General features: G+C 43.2%; 1 protein-coding gene across 5 annotated transcripts in view; it reads right to left on the reverse strand.

Annotated features, from left to right (window-relative positions):
• KCNIP3 (potassium voltage-gated channel interacting protein 3) overlaps nucleotides 1-14,550 on the reverse strand; it is a 246,861-nt gene that overhangs the window by 28,520 nt on the left and 203,791 nt on the right. For all 5 annotated transcript variants that reach the window (XM_063932044.1, XM_063932043.1, XM_063932042.1 and 2 more), the window contains one exon: nucleotides 6,903-6,972. In XM_063932044.1, coding sequence (XP_063788114.1) covers nucleotides 6,903-6,972 — 70 coding nt within the window. The remainder of the gene's footprint in view (nucleotides 1-6,902; nucleotides 6,973-14,550) is intronic.

Below are 14,550 nucleotides of genomic sequence, written 5' to 3' on the forward strand. Positions count from 1 at the left end.
CGATGTCTGAACCCACGCCAAGCAAGATGGGCACTCTTCTTTACCCGTTTTAATTTTAAACTCAGTTACAGACCAGGTTCCCTCAACAAAAAGGCAGATGCATTATCTCGCTCCCTAAGTTCAGAAGAACCCTCTGACCGTTCAAAAGAGCAATTTATCCTGGAATCCACTTCTTTTTCTGCAACTAATACCTCTCCACTTCCTCCTCCAGGGAAGATCTTCGTTGCATCAAATATTCGCAAAAAACTTCTTACATGGGCTCACTCCTCCTCCTTCATGGGCCATGCGGGCGGTCATAAGACACTTAAATTCATTCAACGCTCCTACTGGTGGCCTCATCTCAGGACTGACGTTCAGGAATTCGTAGCTGCCTGTCCAAAATGTGCCCAGCATAAAAGTCCTAAAGGTCCACCAGCCGGGTTACTCCATCCTTTGCCGGTACCACTAAGACCATGGACGCATATTTCTATGGACTTTATTACAGATTTACCTATGTCTGGTGGGCGGAACACCGTATGGGTCATAGTTGACCGATTCTCTAAAATGGCACACTTTGTTCCTCTGGCTAATCTTCCATCTGCATCCCAGTTGGCAAAATTGTTTATAGCAGAGATCTTTCGACTCCATGGTCTACCCCAGGAGATCGTGTCTGATAGAGGTCCTCAATTTGTGGCCAGGTTTTGGAGATCCCTATGTTCTGCTCTTGGCGTGAAATTAAACTTCTCCTCAAGATATCATCCTCAAACGGATGGTCAAACAGAGAGAGTGAACCAGGATCTGGAGACTTTTCTGCGTTTATTCATGTCCTCCTCACAGGACGACTGGCTGGACTTCCTCCCGTTCGCAGAATTTGCCCATAACAATCTTTATCACTCTGCCACAAAATCTTCTCCATTCTTCATTAATTATGGTTACCATCCAAGAGTTCCTGACTTCCAACTTCTGCCTACGCTTGAGGTTTCGGCCGCAGAGTCAACACTTCGTCAATTTACTGAAGCCTGGAAACAAGTTCACAAGACTTTGCTCAAGACATCCAAGAGTTATAAGACCTATGCAGATCTGAAACGAAAAGCTGTACCAAGCCTTAAGGTAGGAGATCGGGTTTGGGTTTCCACACGTAACCTAAGATTAAAGGTTCCTACAAAAAAGTTTGCTCCCAGATTTATTGGGCCTTACCCAATCGAAAGAGTGTTGAATTTTGTGGCTTATAAAGTGAAATTACCTCCGCAGTTAAGAATTCCTAATGCATTTCATATTTCTCTCTTAAAACCACTGGTACTTAATCGGTTCAGAGACGCTCTGCCTAAATCACCCAAGATCCAATCAGCACATGGAGATGAATTTGAGATTCACAAGATCCTCGATTCTCGCAGACGTTATGGTCGCATCCAGTACCTTGTTGATTGGAAAGGGTATGGGCCAGAGGAGAGATCTTGGGTAGATGCAGAGGATGTCCATGCTCCAAGACTTCTTCGGACATTTCATGCCAAGTTTCCAACTAAACCACATAGGTGTCCGGAGTCCACCCGCAAAAGGGGGGGTACTGTCAGCGTCCGGAGTCTTACCGGTACGCAGGGGCCGCGGGGCTGGCTTCCTTGGCGTTGTGCGGGCAGCGGCGGAGGTGGGCTGCTGCGCCGGATCCGTGGGCAGCAGTAGCGGAGGTGAGGGGGTCCGCTCGTGGCGGCGGGACGCTGCTACAGCGGGTCGCTCTTGCTGAACCGTTGCTTGGAGACCAGGGGCAGTGAGCAATGTGGCTTTGCAAAAAGGTCTGCATTACTGAGCGCCCCCATGTTGGAGACCAAGTTTTAAGCATAGTTCCTGTTTCCTGTTTCTTCCAGCCAATCCAGGGGAAGCTCTCCCTATAAAAGGGGGCTGGTTTAGGACAGGGATGCCAGTGCTTCAAGTTACAACCCTGTTGTAGGTGCTTTAGCCTGTGCTCCCAGGATTCCTGCTGTATCTTGGTTCCTCCTGATCCTGCTTGGTCGGTTCTCTGTTGCTGCTGCAGCCCTGCCGTTTCTTGCCTGCTACTGCCTGTGGAAGCGCTCCTGGAAAACCCGGTCCAGTAAGACTCTTTGGGCACAGTCGGCCCCAGGTCTTCTGCCTCGTCTTTCAAGCCACACTCCACAGATCTCCTTCACCAGCCACGCCTTTGTACCACTGACCACAGCCTGCAGATTATTATCTTCAAGCCTCGTTTTCCAAACCACAGTCCACAGTCTTTGTCTCCAGCCACGTTTTCAACTACCATCCACAGTTCCACAGTTCATCATCTACAGTCTCGTCTTTTAAATCACAGTCCGCAGTTCTTCACCTCCAGCCACGTCTTTAACCATTGTGCTTCAGCCTCAGTTCCCTACCTCAGCCCTGTACATAATAAATACTTTCCATTGACTCTCAAACCCCGCCTACGTTCTTCATTGCTCCGTGTCCCATGCGAAGGAACTATATCCAGCCCCCTCATCTGGTTTATTCACAGCCTGCTACCTCCTCGGGCAAATCTCAGCTGCCGGATCCTCAAACCCTGCCAGACGTGACACTCACAAGTTAAGTCAAATGTAATGGTAACACCAGGTAGGTCTTCCTAGAGCTCCTCATATCAGCTGACCTAGTGCAGCTACAGGTAACCAATTTGTTTTGTGCATGATAGCCTTTGGTTGCCTCTCCTATGGGAACCGTGTGCCCTGGAACAACAGTCTAAAAAAACCCTTTTTGCATAGTTTGACTATTATGGCATCCTTAGCTTCATATTACATTTTAGTCCGGTGAAATACATTGGATGTGTTTTGTTATACAATGCAACACCTGGCATTAATGACTTTATACTTGTACGCTGCTAGAGCAAAACTTCAGTATAAGCCAATGAACCCATATCCATTTGTGGTAAGCAGTTTTCAGGTTGCCTATGATATTCTCAAATGTTAATGCTCATTACTTAGTACACTATGCTGAGAGCAGGGCTTGGATGCTATGTTAAAAGCAAGAACAGACTGCAGAGCTGGACAGTAACTTTCAATAAAGTGCTGAGAGGAAACGTATCTAAAACACCGACTGGATGGCTGCCGTTGAGCAATTAAAATCCCCTGGTCTGGCTTACTGAAACTGTGTCTATAATGTTGCTGGTTAAACTCAATTTAAATTCACCACCTGGAGATTCGGAGATGCGTATACTGAGAATTGCCAGGGACCATTTATGGAAAACCACTAGATCCAGTTTTATTATCTGCTAGTGATGTAGCAAACAGAGCCGATTTACAGTATAACCAAAATATATAATTAAAATATATATCATTGTAAACTTTAATAATATTCCATTCATGGTGCTAGGGACACTTTGTGGCGCCATATAAATAAAGGCTAATGATAATAATTGTTAAAGATTTTGATAATAATGTAAAAAGATATAAACAACATATACATGTGCAAGCACTGTATTTTGAATCAGGTCACCAAATGGCAAATGCTCATTGAAAGTGTCCCAGGGATGGAACCAGGGGTCTTCTGCTAATATTGCGAAAGTCGGTGGTGTAATTACAGTATTTGCTGGCGTATAAGACTACATTTTTGCCCTGAAAAACATGCCTCCAAGTGGGGGGGTCGTCTTATACGCCGGGTGCACTTCAGTTGGGATAGACATAGCTGCCATAGTGGCCTTCCGAAACTCGCCCGGTGCCCATAGTGGCCTCCCGATGCCCGCCCACCTCATTCTACATACCATCCAGTATTGCGCGGTATCCAGTGCGGCCGCGGCGGGTCACTAGTGCCAATTACACGGAGATGCAGGGACTGGCCGGAGGCGCTGCAGTCGCGTTGTGGCCGTACAATGGTGACAATGACAGGTACTGTAATGTCACTAATACTAATACTAATGGCACTCATGTGAAACCGGTAACAATAAATGCACACAGGGGTATACTTTTATACATTTTACAACTTTCTCCTCGCCCCCTCCCCCCTTCTTATGCATACCTTGATAAATACTCCCTATCCAAATCTCTTATCAGGTCATAATATACAGTATGTCACAAATCTGATGTTCTTTTACGTTTTATTTGGTGTGTGGAAGGGGGTAGTCTTATACGGCGAGTATATAACAAACTCTATATTTTGAGTGGAAATGTTGGGGGTCGTCTTATACGCCCAGTCGTCTTATACGCCGGCAAATACGGTATTAAAATCTTGCTTACCAGATAAAGGGCTTATATTTCTGGATGAAAACTATTTTATTCCCCTAGACCTTAAGTGGAATTTGAAAAGTGATTACTCTTCTAGAGGTCACAGGCTAAATCCCACAAGTACATTAAAAGGAACCTTTCATGAAAATACATACTCTGCAGTCTGTACCCAATGTCCTATTCTACCACATCTCACCTTATTGATCTGTAGTTTATGAAGAACCTTGTTTAGCTTATTGTTTATATTTTTTGCCATGATAAGTGAAGCACTACCCCTCACCTCTTTGTTACTGCCATATTCTGAATACAGACCTAAGGATATTATATTATGCATGGAGGTCAGTGGGGTGTACATTAATAGGGGGTCTTTTCACCTTTTTACTATTTCAAGGTAAAGGGCAGCCATTAATAGCAATTCCAGACTGTGCGTCACTTGAATGATACCAATCATGTGCCCAGTGTTCCAGTAACAAAAGACTGCTACATGCAAAATAGCTTTTTCTGTATATAAAGGAGATATTAATGACTATGGGCCTGAATCAGAGCAGTACGCAGATCGTGCGCAAAAGGGATTTCTCACGAATTGTCAGGGGCAATTAGGAGTTGAAGCATTCCCCCGTGTGCACTACTGTGCGATGGACATTGCAAGCCGTGTCACGCCGACTTTGCATATCTAAGCAATTACTCAAATGCTCTGGTGGATCCGATATCTCCACCATCGGTCGCAACATCAACCCCTCACGCAGGCCCTGCCTGGCACAGAGTCTCCCTTATAACTCTTTTAAGATATAGCCACTGTGGTTGCTGTGCGGTGATAGGGATCGCAGCCGCGTGCTGAGACACACCCATGATCCTCCCATAACATGCCCATGATTTTGCAAAGACTTCAGGCCACCTCCCAGTCTCCACCCTGAACCTGCTCATGGATCGCAGAAGCCATCTCCAGTTATAGCGATGTCGTAGCAAATCCATATGCAAATGCACGCTTTGGCTCACGCATGTGTAGTAGAGTTTCATCAATTTTTCGTGCATGCACGGTAGCAAATAATTGCTCAACTGCGCCAACATAGGTACTGCGTCCACTGCTGAATCAAGCCCCATATCTCTGCGAACCACCCTTTGTTTTGTTTTAGTTTAGAAAATCATCGTCATGTTTTGATGTTGGTTTTTTAGTTTTAGCACAACTTAGTGATTTGTTTCAGGATTTCACAGAAAAATTTGAATCTAATTGAACTTTTTTTTAACTAAATTGTGTTATTGGATGTGTTTTTTTCATCTGGATTATATCAATTACATCCACTTACAGTCTATTCTAGAACGACTATTACCCACGAAGGGCGCAAGTTTGCCTTGTAATGGTGATTCCACAATATTGGCAGCATGGCAACTCACAACCCTCGTGGCCTGAACTTGCACCAGATTCATACATTTGTGCTGCAAATAGAAATTAAGGTTCCAGAAGTGAGGCACATAGCCGCACTTACTCGTGATCATGAGAGGTTTGAGCATAATTTCAGATCAATTCCTTACCAGGGCTATATTGGTATTTAGTTTGTATGTTCTCCCTGTGTTTATGTGGGTTTCCTCCTACACTTCAAAACATACAAGTAGGCTAATTGGCTGGTGACTAAAGTTTACCTGCGTGTATGTGTGCGCATGTGTGTAGCCGTTATGACGCAGGGACTGATGTGAATGACAAATATGCGAGCATTAGCGACAGGGACATGCCGCGAGTCAAGGTGGCATGGACTCGTGACATGCCCCCATTTCCATGGGAACGGGCGGGAGCATGCCACGAGTCAGGGAGCGTGGGATAGGGTTACCACCTCATCCCTTTAATTCTGGACACATATTAATTACACAGGTTCTGTGGCTGATCAAAACCAGGTGAAATGGAGTCTTGAAGTCAGCCAGCCACAGAACCTGTGTAATTAATATGTGTCCAGAATTAAAGGGATGAAGTGGTACCCCTAGCGAGGGAGCTTCTACAGCAGAGAGATGGAGGCTAGAGGCTTTCCAGCTCTCTGAATGGCAGGACCAGCCCACCAGCCCATCGGCCCTCCTGGCATTTGACAGAAGTGCCAGATGGGCAGTCCGGCTCTGGTACCAACCAATAAACTCCTGTCATTTTTCAAAACAGCCTGTAACATGGCAGTTAGGAGCTGATTGGCTGGTGCTTAATAACCGTGCAATTTATCATTCTCCTAGGTTTGATAAATGGGCCCCTAAAAGACAGGTTTACTTAGAAAAATGTATTTACCACCACAATTCCACTTTACCTCGATTTATCATTAGTGCTAGTAAGCTGCTCCAATGTTGTGGAGCATGTATATTACAATTTTATATTAGTTGAGTTATAGCTTAGGTTTCATGGTATAGTTCCTATCATATTCATCGCCAAAAAAATAAAATAAAAAAAAAAAAGAAGAAACCAAGGAATACAATTTAGTAACTTGAATGCATTAATTTTCCATCAGTTGAACCATTACTGACAGCAGAAGGAATCCAGTACTGTTAAAATATGAACTAATATTGGTCTTAACCTCACTAGTTAGTAAGTAATTAGCATAACAATACTTAACCAACCGAGTGCTACTAATTGATGTCTAATAGGTATCTGGTATGTTATCTCTGTACTCCACAGCAATATACACAGAGGAGGAAGAAACTATTCCAGGTGCTCAGCTGACAGATGTGACAAACAATAGACGTATTAGAATTCACACTGACCTCCTTGAGGGAAAAATTGTGAGTAGATTAACTTGAATGTTTCCTCATCCACCAATCCACTCGGGCACTCCTATAGAGAAAGAGACAAGTTCAGTTGTAAGTGTATTCCTGCCAGAGTACAATTGCCTATAAATAGAGACCTAGGGTATATTTACTAAGGTGTGGGTTTTTAGAAGTGGAGATGTTGCACATAGCAATCAGTCAGATTCTACTTATCATTTATCTAGCAACATCTAGAAGATATTAGCTAGAATCTGATTGGTTGCTATGGGAAACATCTCCACTTCTAAAACCCCACACCGTAGTAAATATACGCCCTAGAGACTATTATATCCACCAGCTGCTACGTTGATAGTTGTCACCACTAGAGAGACAATTATGATCACTTGGTTATTGTCACCTGTTCCTACAGATACTATTAGAACTGGTGAAATGTCCATAATTTATCACCACTACAGTGACCATCATGATCTGTCACTAGAGAGTTATCACCACTAGAGGGAATACTGTCACCTGCCTCTAGAGAAATGATTATTCACCTGACACTAAAGAAAGGTCTATACTCTGAATAAGTGATGAAGACTATCCTCATCCTGACATTACAGGACTATCAACAGAAAGAGAGGAGAGAATCCTCACCCAGACACTAGAGAGAGAACTGTCAGCAGAGACAGAGGAGAGTATCCTCACCCTGACACTAGAGAGAGGACTGTCAGCAGATATAGAGGAGAGTATCCTCACCTTGACACTAGAGAGCGGACTGTCAGCAGAGACAGGGGAGAGTATCCTCACCCTGATACTAGAGCGAGGACTGTCAGCAGAGACAGGGGAGAGTATCCTCACCTTGACACTAGAGAGAGGACTGTCAGCATAGACAGGGGAGAGTATCCTCACCTTGACACTAGAGAGATGACTGAAAGGGGAGAGTATCCTCACCCTGACACTAGAGAGAGGACTGTCAGCAGAGACAGAGGAGAGTATCCTCACACTGACACTAGAGAGAGGACTGTCAGCAGATATAGAGGAGAGTATCCTCACCCTGACACTACAGAGAGGACTGTCAGCAGAGACAGGGGAGAGTATCCTCACCCTGACACTAGAGAGAGGACTGTCAGCCAGCCGATATAGAGGAGAGTATTCTCACCCTGACACAAGAGAGAGGACTGTCAGCAGAGACAGATGAGAGTATACTCACCCTGACACTAGAGAGAGGACTGTCAGCATAGACAGAGGAGAGTATCCTCGCCCTGACACTAGAGAGAGGACTGTCAGCAGATATAGAGGAGAGTATCCTCACCCTGACACTAGAGAGATGACTGTCAGCGGAGACAGGGGAGAGTTTCATCACCCTGACACTAGAGAGAGGACTGTCAGCAGAGACAGAGGAGAGTATCCTCACCCTGACACTAGAGAGAGGTGATTATCACAAGTCACAGAGAATAGTTTAACCTGACACCAGAAAGAGGACTAACAGTCACTGAGAGCCTCTTGATCTACCACTAGAGAGAATGATTCGCTAGTCGCAGAGGAGAGTACATTCATCTGACACAAACGAAAGAGCCAAGTCACCAGTCACAGAAGACAGTATTTTCAGCCAGCACCAGAGAGTAATATAACCAGTCATAGAGGATAGTATTATCAGCTGATGTGAGAGGAAGCACTGTCACCAGTCGCAGTGAGAGGGAGCCTTTTAGCTGATGATAGAATGAGCAGTAGCAAGAATCACAGAGCAGAGTACCTTTATGTGACATGAAGGGTGCATTCACACAAGTGTGATTCCAGCTAGTGCTCAGAAACATAATACAGATCCTGTGGGGATAGGCTGAAGAGAAAGGGAACACCATATGTAACATGTTTGGAACTTAATTGTTCATTTTGGTGAGGAAGGAACTTTTCCCTTTCAACCCACTTCTATGGGAGAGATTACAGGCTACAGTAGCTCACTAGCAATCACTATCTAGAGGCCAACCTAAATAGAGCATTATCCCCTGCGTAGGGTGACCTGACTAGAGAGAGACTGACTACATAGTGTACTCACCACCAGACAAATTAAAACAGTGTATTCATCAGCTTTTCCCCGGCCTCTATTCTAACATTGGGCTTGATTCAGAGATTGAACCACTGTAAATTTTGCAAGTAGTGGAGCGAATTTTTGTCACCGCATATAAGTGGCACTGCGCATGTGCTGAGATGGTCTCGCCATGTTGGTTGCAGACAGTGAGGAATTATCTGCAAAGTGATTGACAGTTAAGGTGCCCATACACCTAAAGATTTATCCAATTTGAAATGTTCAGCTGCCATTTGCTCCCATTCATTACCAGATTTTTGTTCCAACCAACCAGATTGGAAGATAAATCTTTAGGTGTATGGGCACCTTAACCCCTTCAGTGGCATGCCCATGGGTGATCATCAGGCGATTAATTCGCCCTGCCCCAACAGTCGCCCCCCTTGCACCTTCCCCCCCTCTCCCACTTTAATTTAAAAACACCCCCACAGTTTGTGTTTTTACATTAAAAACTTGCCACTGAAGGGGTTAAGGGACCGTTTGTGGGAGATAATGGGGGAATGATGAACAAAAGAAAAAGAATGCTCTGCGCTCCAAGAATCACTTGTATTAGATTAATTAATTAGTTGATTAAGTGCAGTCTAGCAGGGTGAATAATTGACTCAATGCAACTCATTTTAAATAGCAGATATTTTTATCAAAATATTAAATCAGACAGATACACAGCTAAAGAAGTAATAGATACATGAAAACAGGTTAAAAAACAACAACATATGTTGCAACTTCTTATATGCACATAAGAGAGTAATAATGTAACTATCTCAAAAATGTGCTGGTTATGACAGCATGCAATAAAACTGAATATGAATTCAAACAAGGACAAAGCTCCCTCTAAATTGTTAATTACCAACAAAAAAACTGGCGTCCCAGTGTGATATTAAATGGTATTACTCCGCAATAGCTAAAAGTTACTTGAGGCATACAAGTCGTAATAGTTACCACCGTGCTGGTTCCTGGATAATGCTGCAGGGTCCTGTGCAATTGCACGTGGTGAATAAGAGTAATATAATTGTTGCCTCTAGTAATAGATGTGGAGCGGCCCCGCTGATGTTTTGAAATTGCTGGTGCGAGAGTCGTCAGTCACAGACGGGATGTTTGTCAAATGAAAAGCTTCACAGCGGAGGACGTCATCCGTTTGACTGGCGGTAGTGGTAAATAGCTGTATGGCCGCAGTTAGCCGGCGCTGTCTCGACCTCACAGCGGAGGTCCGTAAATGTCCGGCTTATGAAGATAGTTCCCAGAGACAGCTATGCCGTGTAGTTGTAGTAATCTTACCACACTATGAGAAGTGAGCTGGATTAGGTCTGGCGGCTGTAGTATAAGTAACAAGCGGAGTGCGGGGATTTTAAAAGTAGAGAGCTGGTCCGTGCTGTGTAGATGTTCATTCAAAAGAACTCAGCCAAATGAAAGGGGCGTCAACGCGTTTCGTCTCCTAGCAACGGAGACTTCCTCAAGACGAATACCTTCCTGTTGAGAGCTGTGTCATTTATACCCAACTAATTACTTGAATGAAATCTAGTGTGTTAATTAGAATTCAAAGGATCATTTAATAATATTAGTATTCAAATAATTTAAAATAAACGTATTTACGGTCTGTAACCTTTATCTATAATACATAAATGGATAGAGGAACATTGAGTCAATGAAATTATATTCCCTGGTCATAAAATAAAACAATGAATTATAATTTTTAGATTAATTAAACAATAATTAGAGCTTTAAAACGAAAACAGAAGAAAGAGGGTGGTGGGACCTTAACCCTCTATATTCCAAAAACAAATAAATAATTTAAACAAAATTGAAATCAATCTGTTCTAATGTTTTGTATTAATAGTTCACATAGTGTCTTGCATACATCACTGCCCGATATGATTAGCTTATAAATATTTTAGATTATATATTGGGAATATATCTAGACGACTACTTATTAATTGAGTATACTCATAAAAAAAGTTGATTATTATAATATTAGAACATAGAAATGATGTAATTATGTAAATACATCTTTAAACAGAGATATGTATACGCACACACAGACACATATATACTTGTACATTTATGCCCATGTAAATAAAAATATGCTTCACATAAACAGAATAGATCGGAAATATATTCAAAACTAGAACATAATAGACATATATTAATTATTAACGAACTAAAAATATTCTTTAGTCTGTTAGTATTAGTTGATTCATGGGAGACAAAGTAACTCAATCATCCCTATACCTATTATGAGACACTCACAATATTACCCAAAATTAGTACTAAATTGCTAAGAGAAAAAATTGAATGTGTCCTTTATAGTAACTGTTTTTACATCTACATGGATCATGGGTATAGAGGAGCTGAAAATAAGAACTCGATATTTTGGTACAAGAGTTTGATTGACATAGAAAGATTAAACTACATTTGAAACCTAAAAATATATATGTGTATACATGAATTATACACACATGTATATTTAGTGGGACTAATCTAAGCATGTATAATCTAAGGCTTTATTTAGACCTTTGGGATATAATGTATCTAACTTGAAGATCCATGATGATTCTCCTATACACAGTTTTCTCCACAGAGACATCAACATCTGCATGATTCGATTGAATAATCTTGGGCTTTATACTTTTGACACATTTTGATGTCAAGCTGTAATTAGCAGTAAGAGTATTCACGTGAAGCAAAGATTCTTCTAACAAATGAGGTGGATAACCTCTTTCCTGAAACTGATTCAATAAGATTTTGACTTGTGAAAGGAATGTCGAATCTAATGAACACTTCCGCCTTAGTCTTATTATTTGGGTTTTTTTTTTTTGAATATTTTTGACCCATGGCCTGTAATGGCCACTTGAATAATGTAAGAAATTACCTGCTCCTACAGGTTTCATATAATTTGTGGAAATTATTTTATCATTGGCTATTGAAAAGGTGACATCAAGAAAATTTACTACTGATAAATCAAAATTATAAGTGAACTTTAGATTAAAAGTGTTGTTTAAAAAATTAACAAAATCAAGTGCTTTTTGATAACCCCCATTCCAAATAATAAACAAATCATCAATGTAACGGCCATAGAGGACCAGGTTCTCTCTATATGGGCCGCTCCAGATGTATTCGTCCTCGAAGCGGCCCATATAGAGGTTGGCAAAATAGGTGCAAACCTGGTCCCCATGGCCGTCCCAAGGCGCTGCAAATAATAATGTTCATCAAATAAAAAATAATTGTGTGTGAGTATAAACAAAATAGCTTCTAAAACAAAGTCACGTTGTCCCTGAGTTATGTCAAAGTCTCTATCTAAATAATATTTAACGGATTCAATTCCTTTGCTGTGAGGTATGTTAGTATAAAGGGATTGGATATCGAGGGTAAGAAAACCCCAGTCTTTTGTCCAATCTCTACCCACTGTCTGTTGTAGTATATACTGAGTATCTTTGACATATGATTTCAGGGTTACGACGTGACTTTGTAAATGATAATCTACAAAATGTGATAAATTAGAAGTTAGAGGTAATTGTCAGAGGTAATTTATATTGTTACTGCCTATATGCGGGGGATTGGCTGTGTTCCTACTAGGATGCTAACTTAGTTGGTAGTGCAAAGCCTGCTAGGTATTCTTGTACTTCAAGTTCCTTTTTTTCTGTATTAAATGACAGTCGAATAGTATATTTCTGAAAATGTGTATTTTAGATCCTGAGGCTCATTATGATTGGGCAGTGGGCTGGGAACAATAGCCACCTCCCCACCCCACCGAGCTTACACTAGTGGTAGCCGATAGTGAAGCCCCCCTCCCCTTATCCCCTGTCGCCGCCGCTGGAGTTTACAGTCACAGCATAGAGTCAACCTCTATGCCGCGGCTCTAAACGCCAGCGGCGGCAGGACTGCAGCAGAGATCAAGCCCCTTCCCAGGGCTGCACACCGCCGCTGACTGTCACACAAGGAATTGGGACAGACAGCGTCAGCATGCTCAGGGGAATGTCTGTGGGCTGCAGCCTGCAAACATTGCCCGTCACCAGTGATGAGGAGGGCAGCCAGGAAACATGAACAGCCTTATGTACAGCTCAGCTGGTGCGGAGGTGCGGCCCCGGCCCCACAACTAACCGGATCGCAGGCCACTTCTACGCTCCCCTGGACTACGCAGAGAGCAGACTGGTGCGAGCTACCGGAGGAGCAGAACCCATAATTTCAGGCTGTCCGTCCTGTGTGAGCTTGCATGGAAGGAGCAATGGTAGCCAGGAACCGGGAGCTGCCTAAGAGGTGAGATCCCATACTGACCACTTTTTCCCACCACTACTCCCATCCTGCCCCCCCCCTTTCTATTACTCCCTGCCTGTCCCCCTATTCTGCACTACTGTTACTCCATTCCTGCCCCATGCTCTCCACCACACCACTACTACTCCCATCCTGCCCCCCCTTCTATTACTCTCTGCCCGTCCCCCTATTCTGCACTACTTTTACTCCAATCCTGTCCACCTCTCTCCACCACTACTTCCATCCCACCCCTTGCTCTCCACTACTACTCCCAGTCTGCCCGCCTGCTCCTCCTTCCTCTCTCCAGTGTCCCCCATTCCTCCTCTCTCTCTCTCTCGCTCTCTCTCTCTCTCCTGTTTCCTCGCTACTCCTCTTTCTCGTACACCCCTATTTCTCCTCTCTCTTTGCCATCTCCTCTGTTCCTCCTCTCCCATCTCCCTCTATTCCTTCCTTCTCTCTCTTCCTTCTGCCCCTATTCCGTCTCTCTCTTCATTCTCACCCTATTCCTCTCTGTCTACCATCTCCCTCATTCTCTCCCTCTGCGTTGTCTCCCACATATTCCTCCTCTGTCTCTCTGCCATCTCCCCCTATTCCTACTCTCTCGTCTATCCCTATTCCTCCTGTCTCCATATTTCTCCTCTCTCTCCCATATCCCCATATTTCTCTGTTCTCTCTTCCATAAATTTATAAAAATTTACAATATATTATCCGCCTGCTCATCACGTTTAATGAGCACGAAGGCTGCAGGCACTGGCGGAATCAGACTGAGATGCAGGTTAGCAGCTGGGGGTCGGGCAATTGATGGCGGCGATTTTGTAGGTCATTGGCAGGGCAGCGCCCATTAGTGGCAGCAGTAGCGGGCATTGGCTCGGCGGCGGTAGATGACATCGGCGGGACTCGACAGAGATTATGGCTGCAGTGCCTCACCAGCCACTGACCTCGCCGCACGCCACTGGATTTCGTAAACTGTGTATAGGAGAATCATCATGGATCTTCAAGTTAGATACATTATATATGAAGCCTTAGATTATACATGCTTAGATTAGTCCCACTAAATATACATGTGTGTATAATTCATGTATACACATATATATTTTTAGGTTTCAAATGTAGTTATATCTTTCTATGTCAATCAAACTCTTGTACCAAAATATGGAGTTCTTATTTTCAGCTCCTCTATACCCATGATCCATGTAGATGTAAAAACAGTTACTATAAAGGACACATTCAATTTTTTCTCTTCGCAATTTAGTACTAATTTTGGGTAATATTGTGAGTGTCTCATATTAGGTATAGGGATGATTGAGTTACTTTGTCTCCCATGAATCAACTAATACT

The sequence above is a fragment of the Pseudophryne corroboree genome, chromosome 6, assembly GCF_028390025.1.
Source record: "Pseudophryne corroboree isolate aPseCor3 chromosome 6, aPseCor3.hap2, whole genome shotgun sequence".
In the NCBI taxonomy this organism is placed as follows: Eukaryota; Metazoa; Chordata; class Amphibia; order Anura; family Myobatrachidae; genus Pseudophryne; species Pseudophryne corroboree.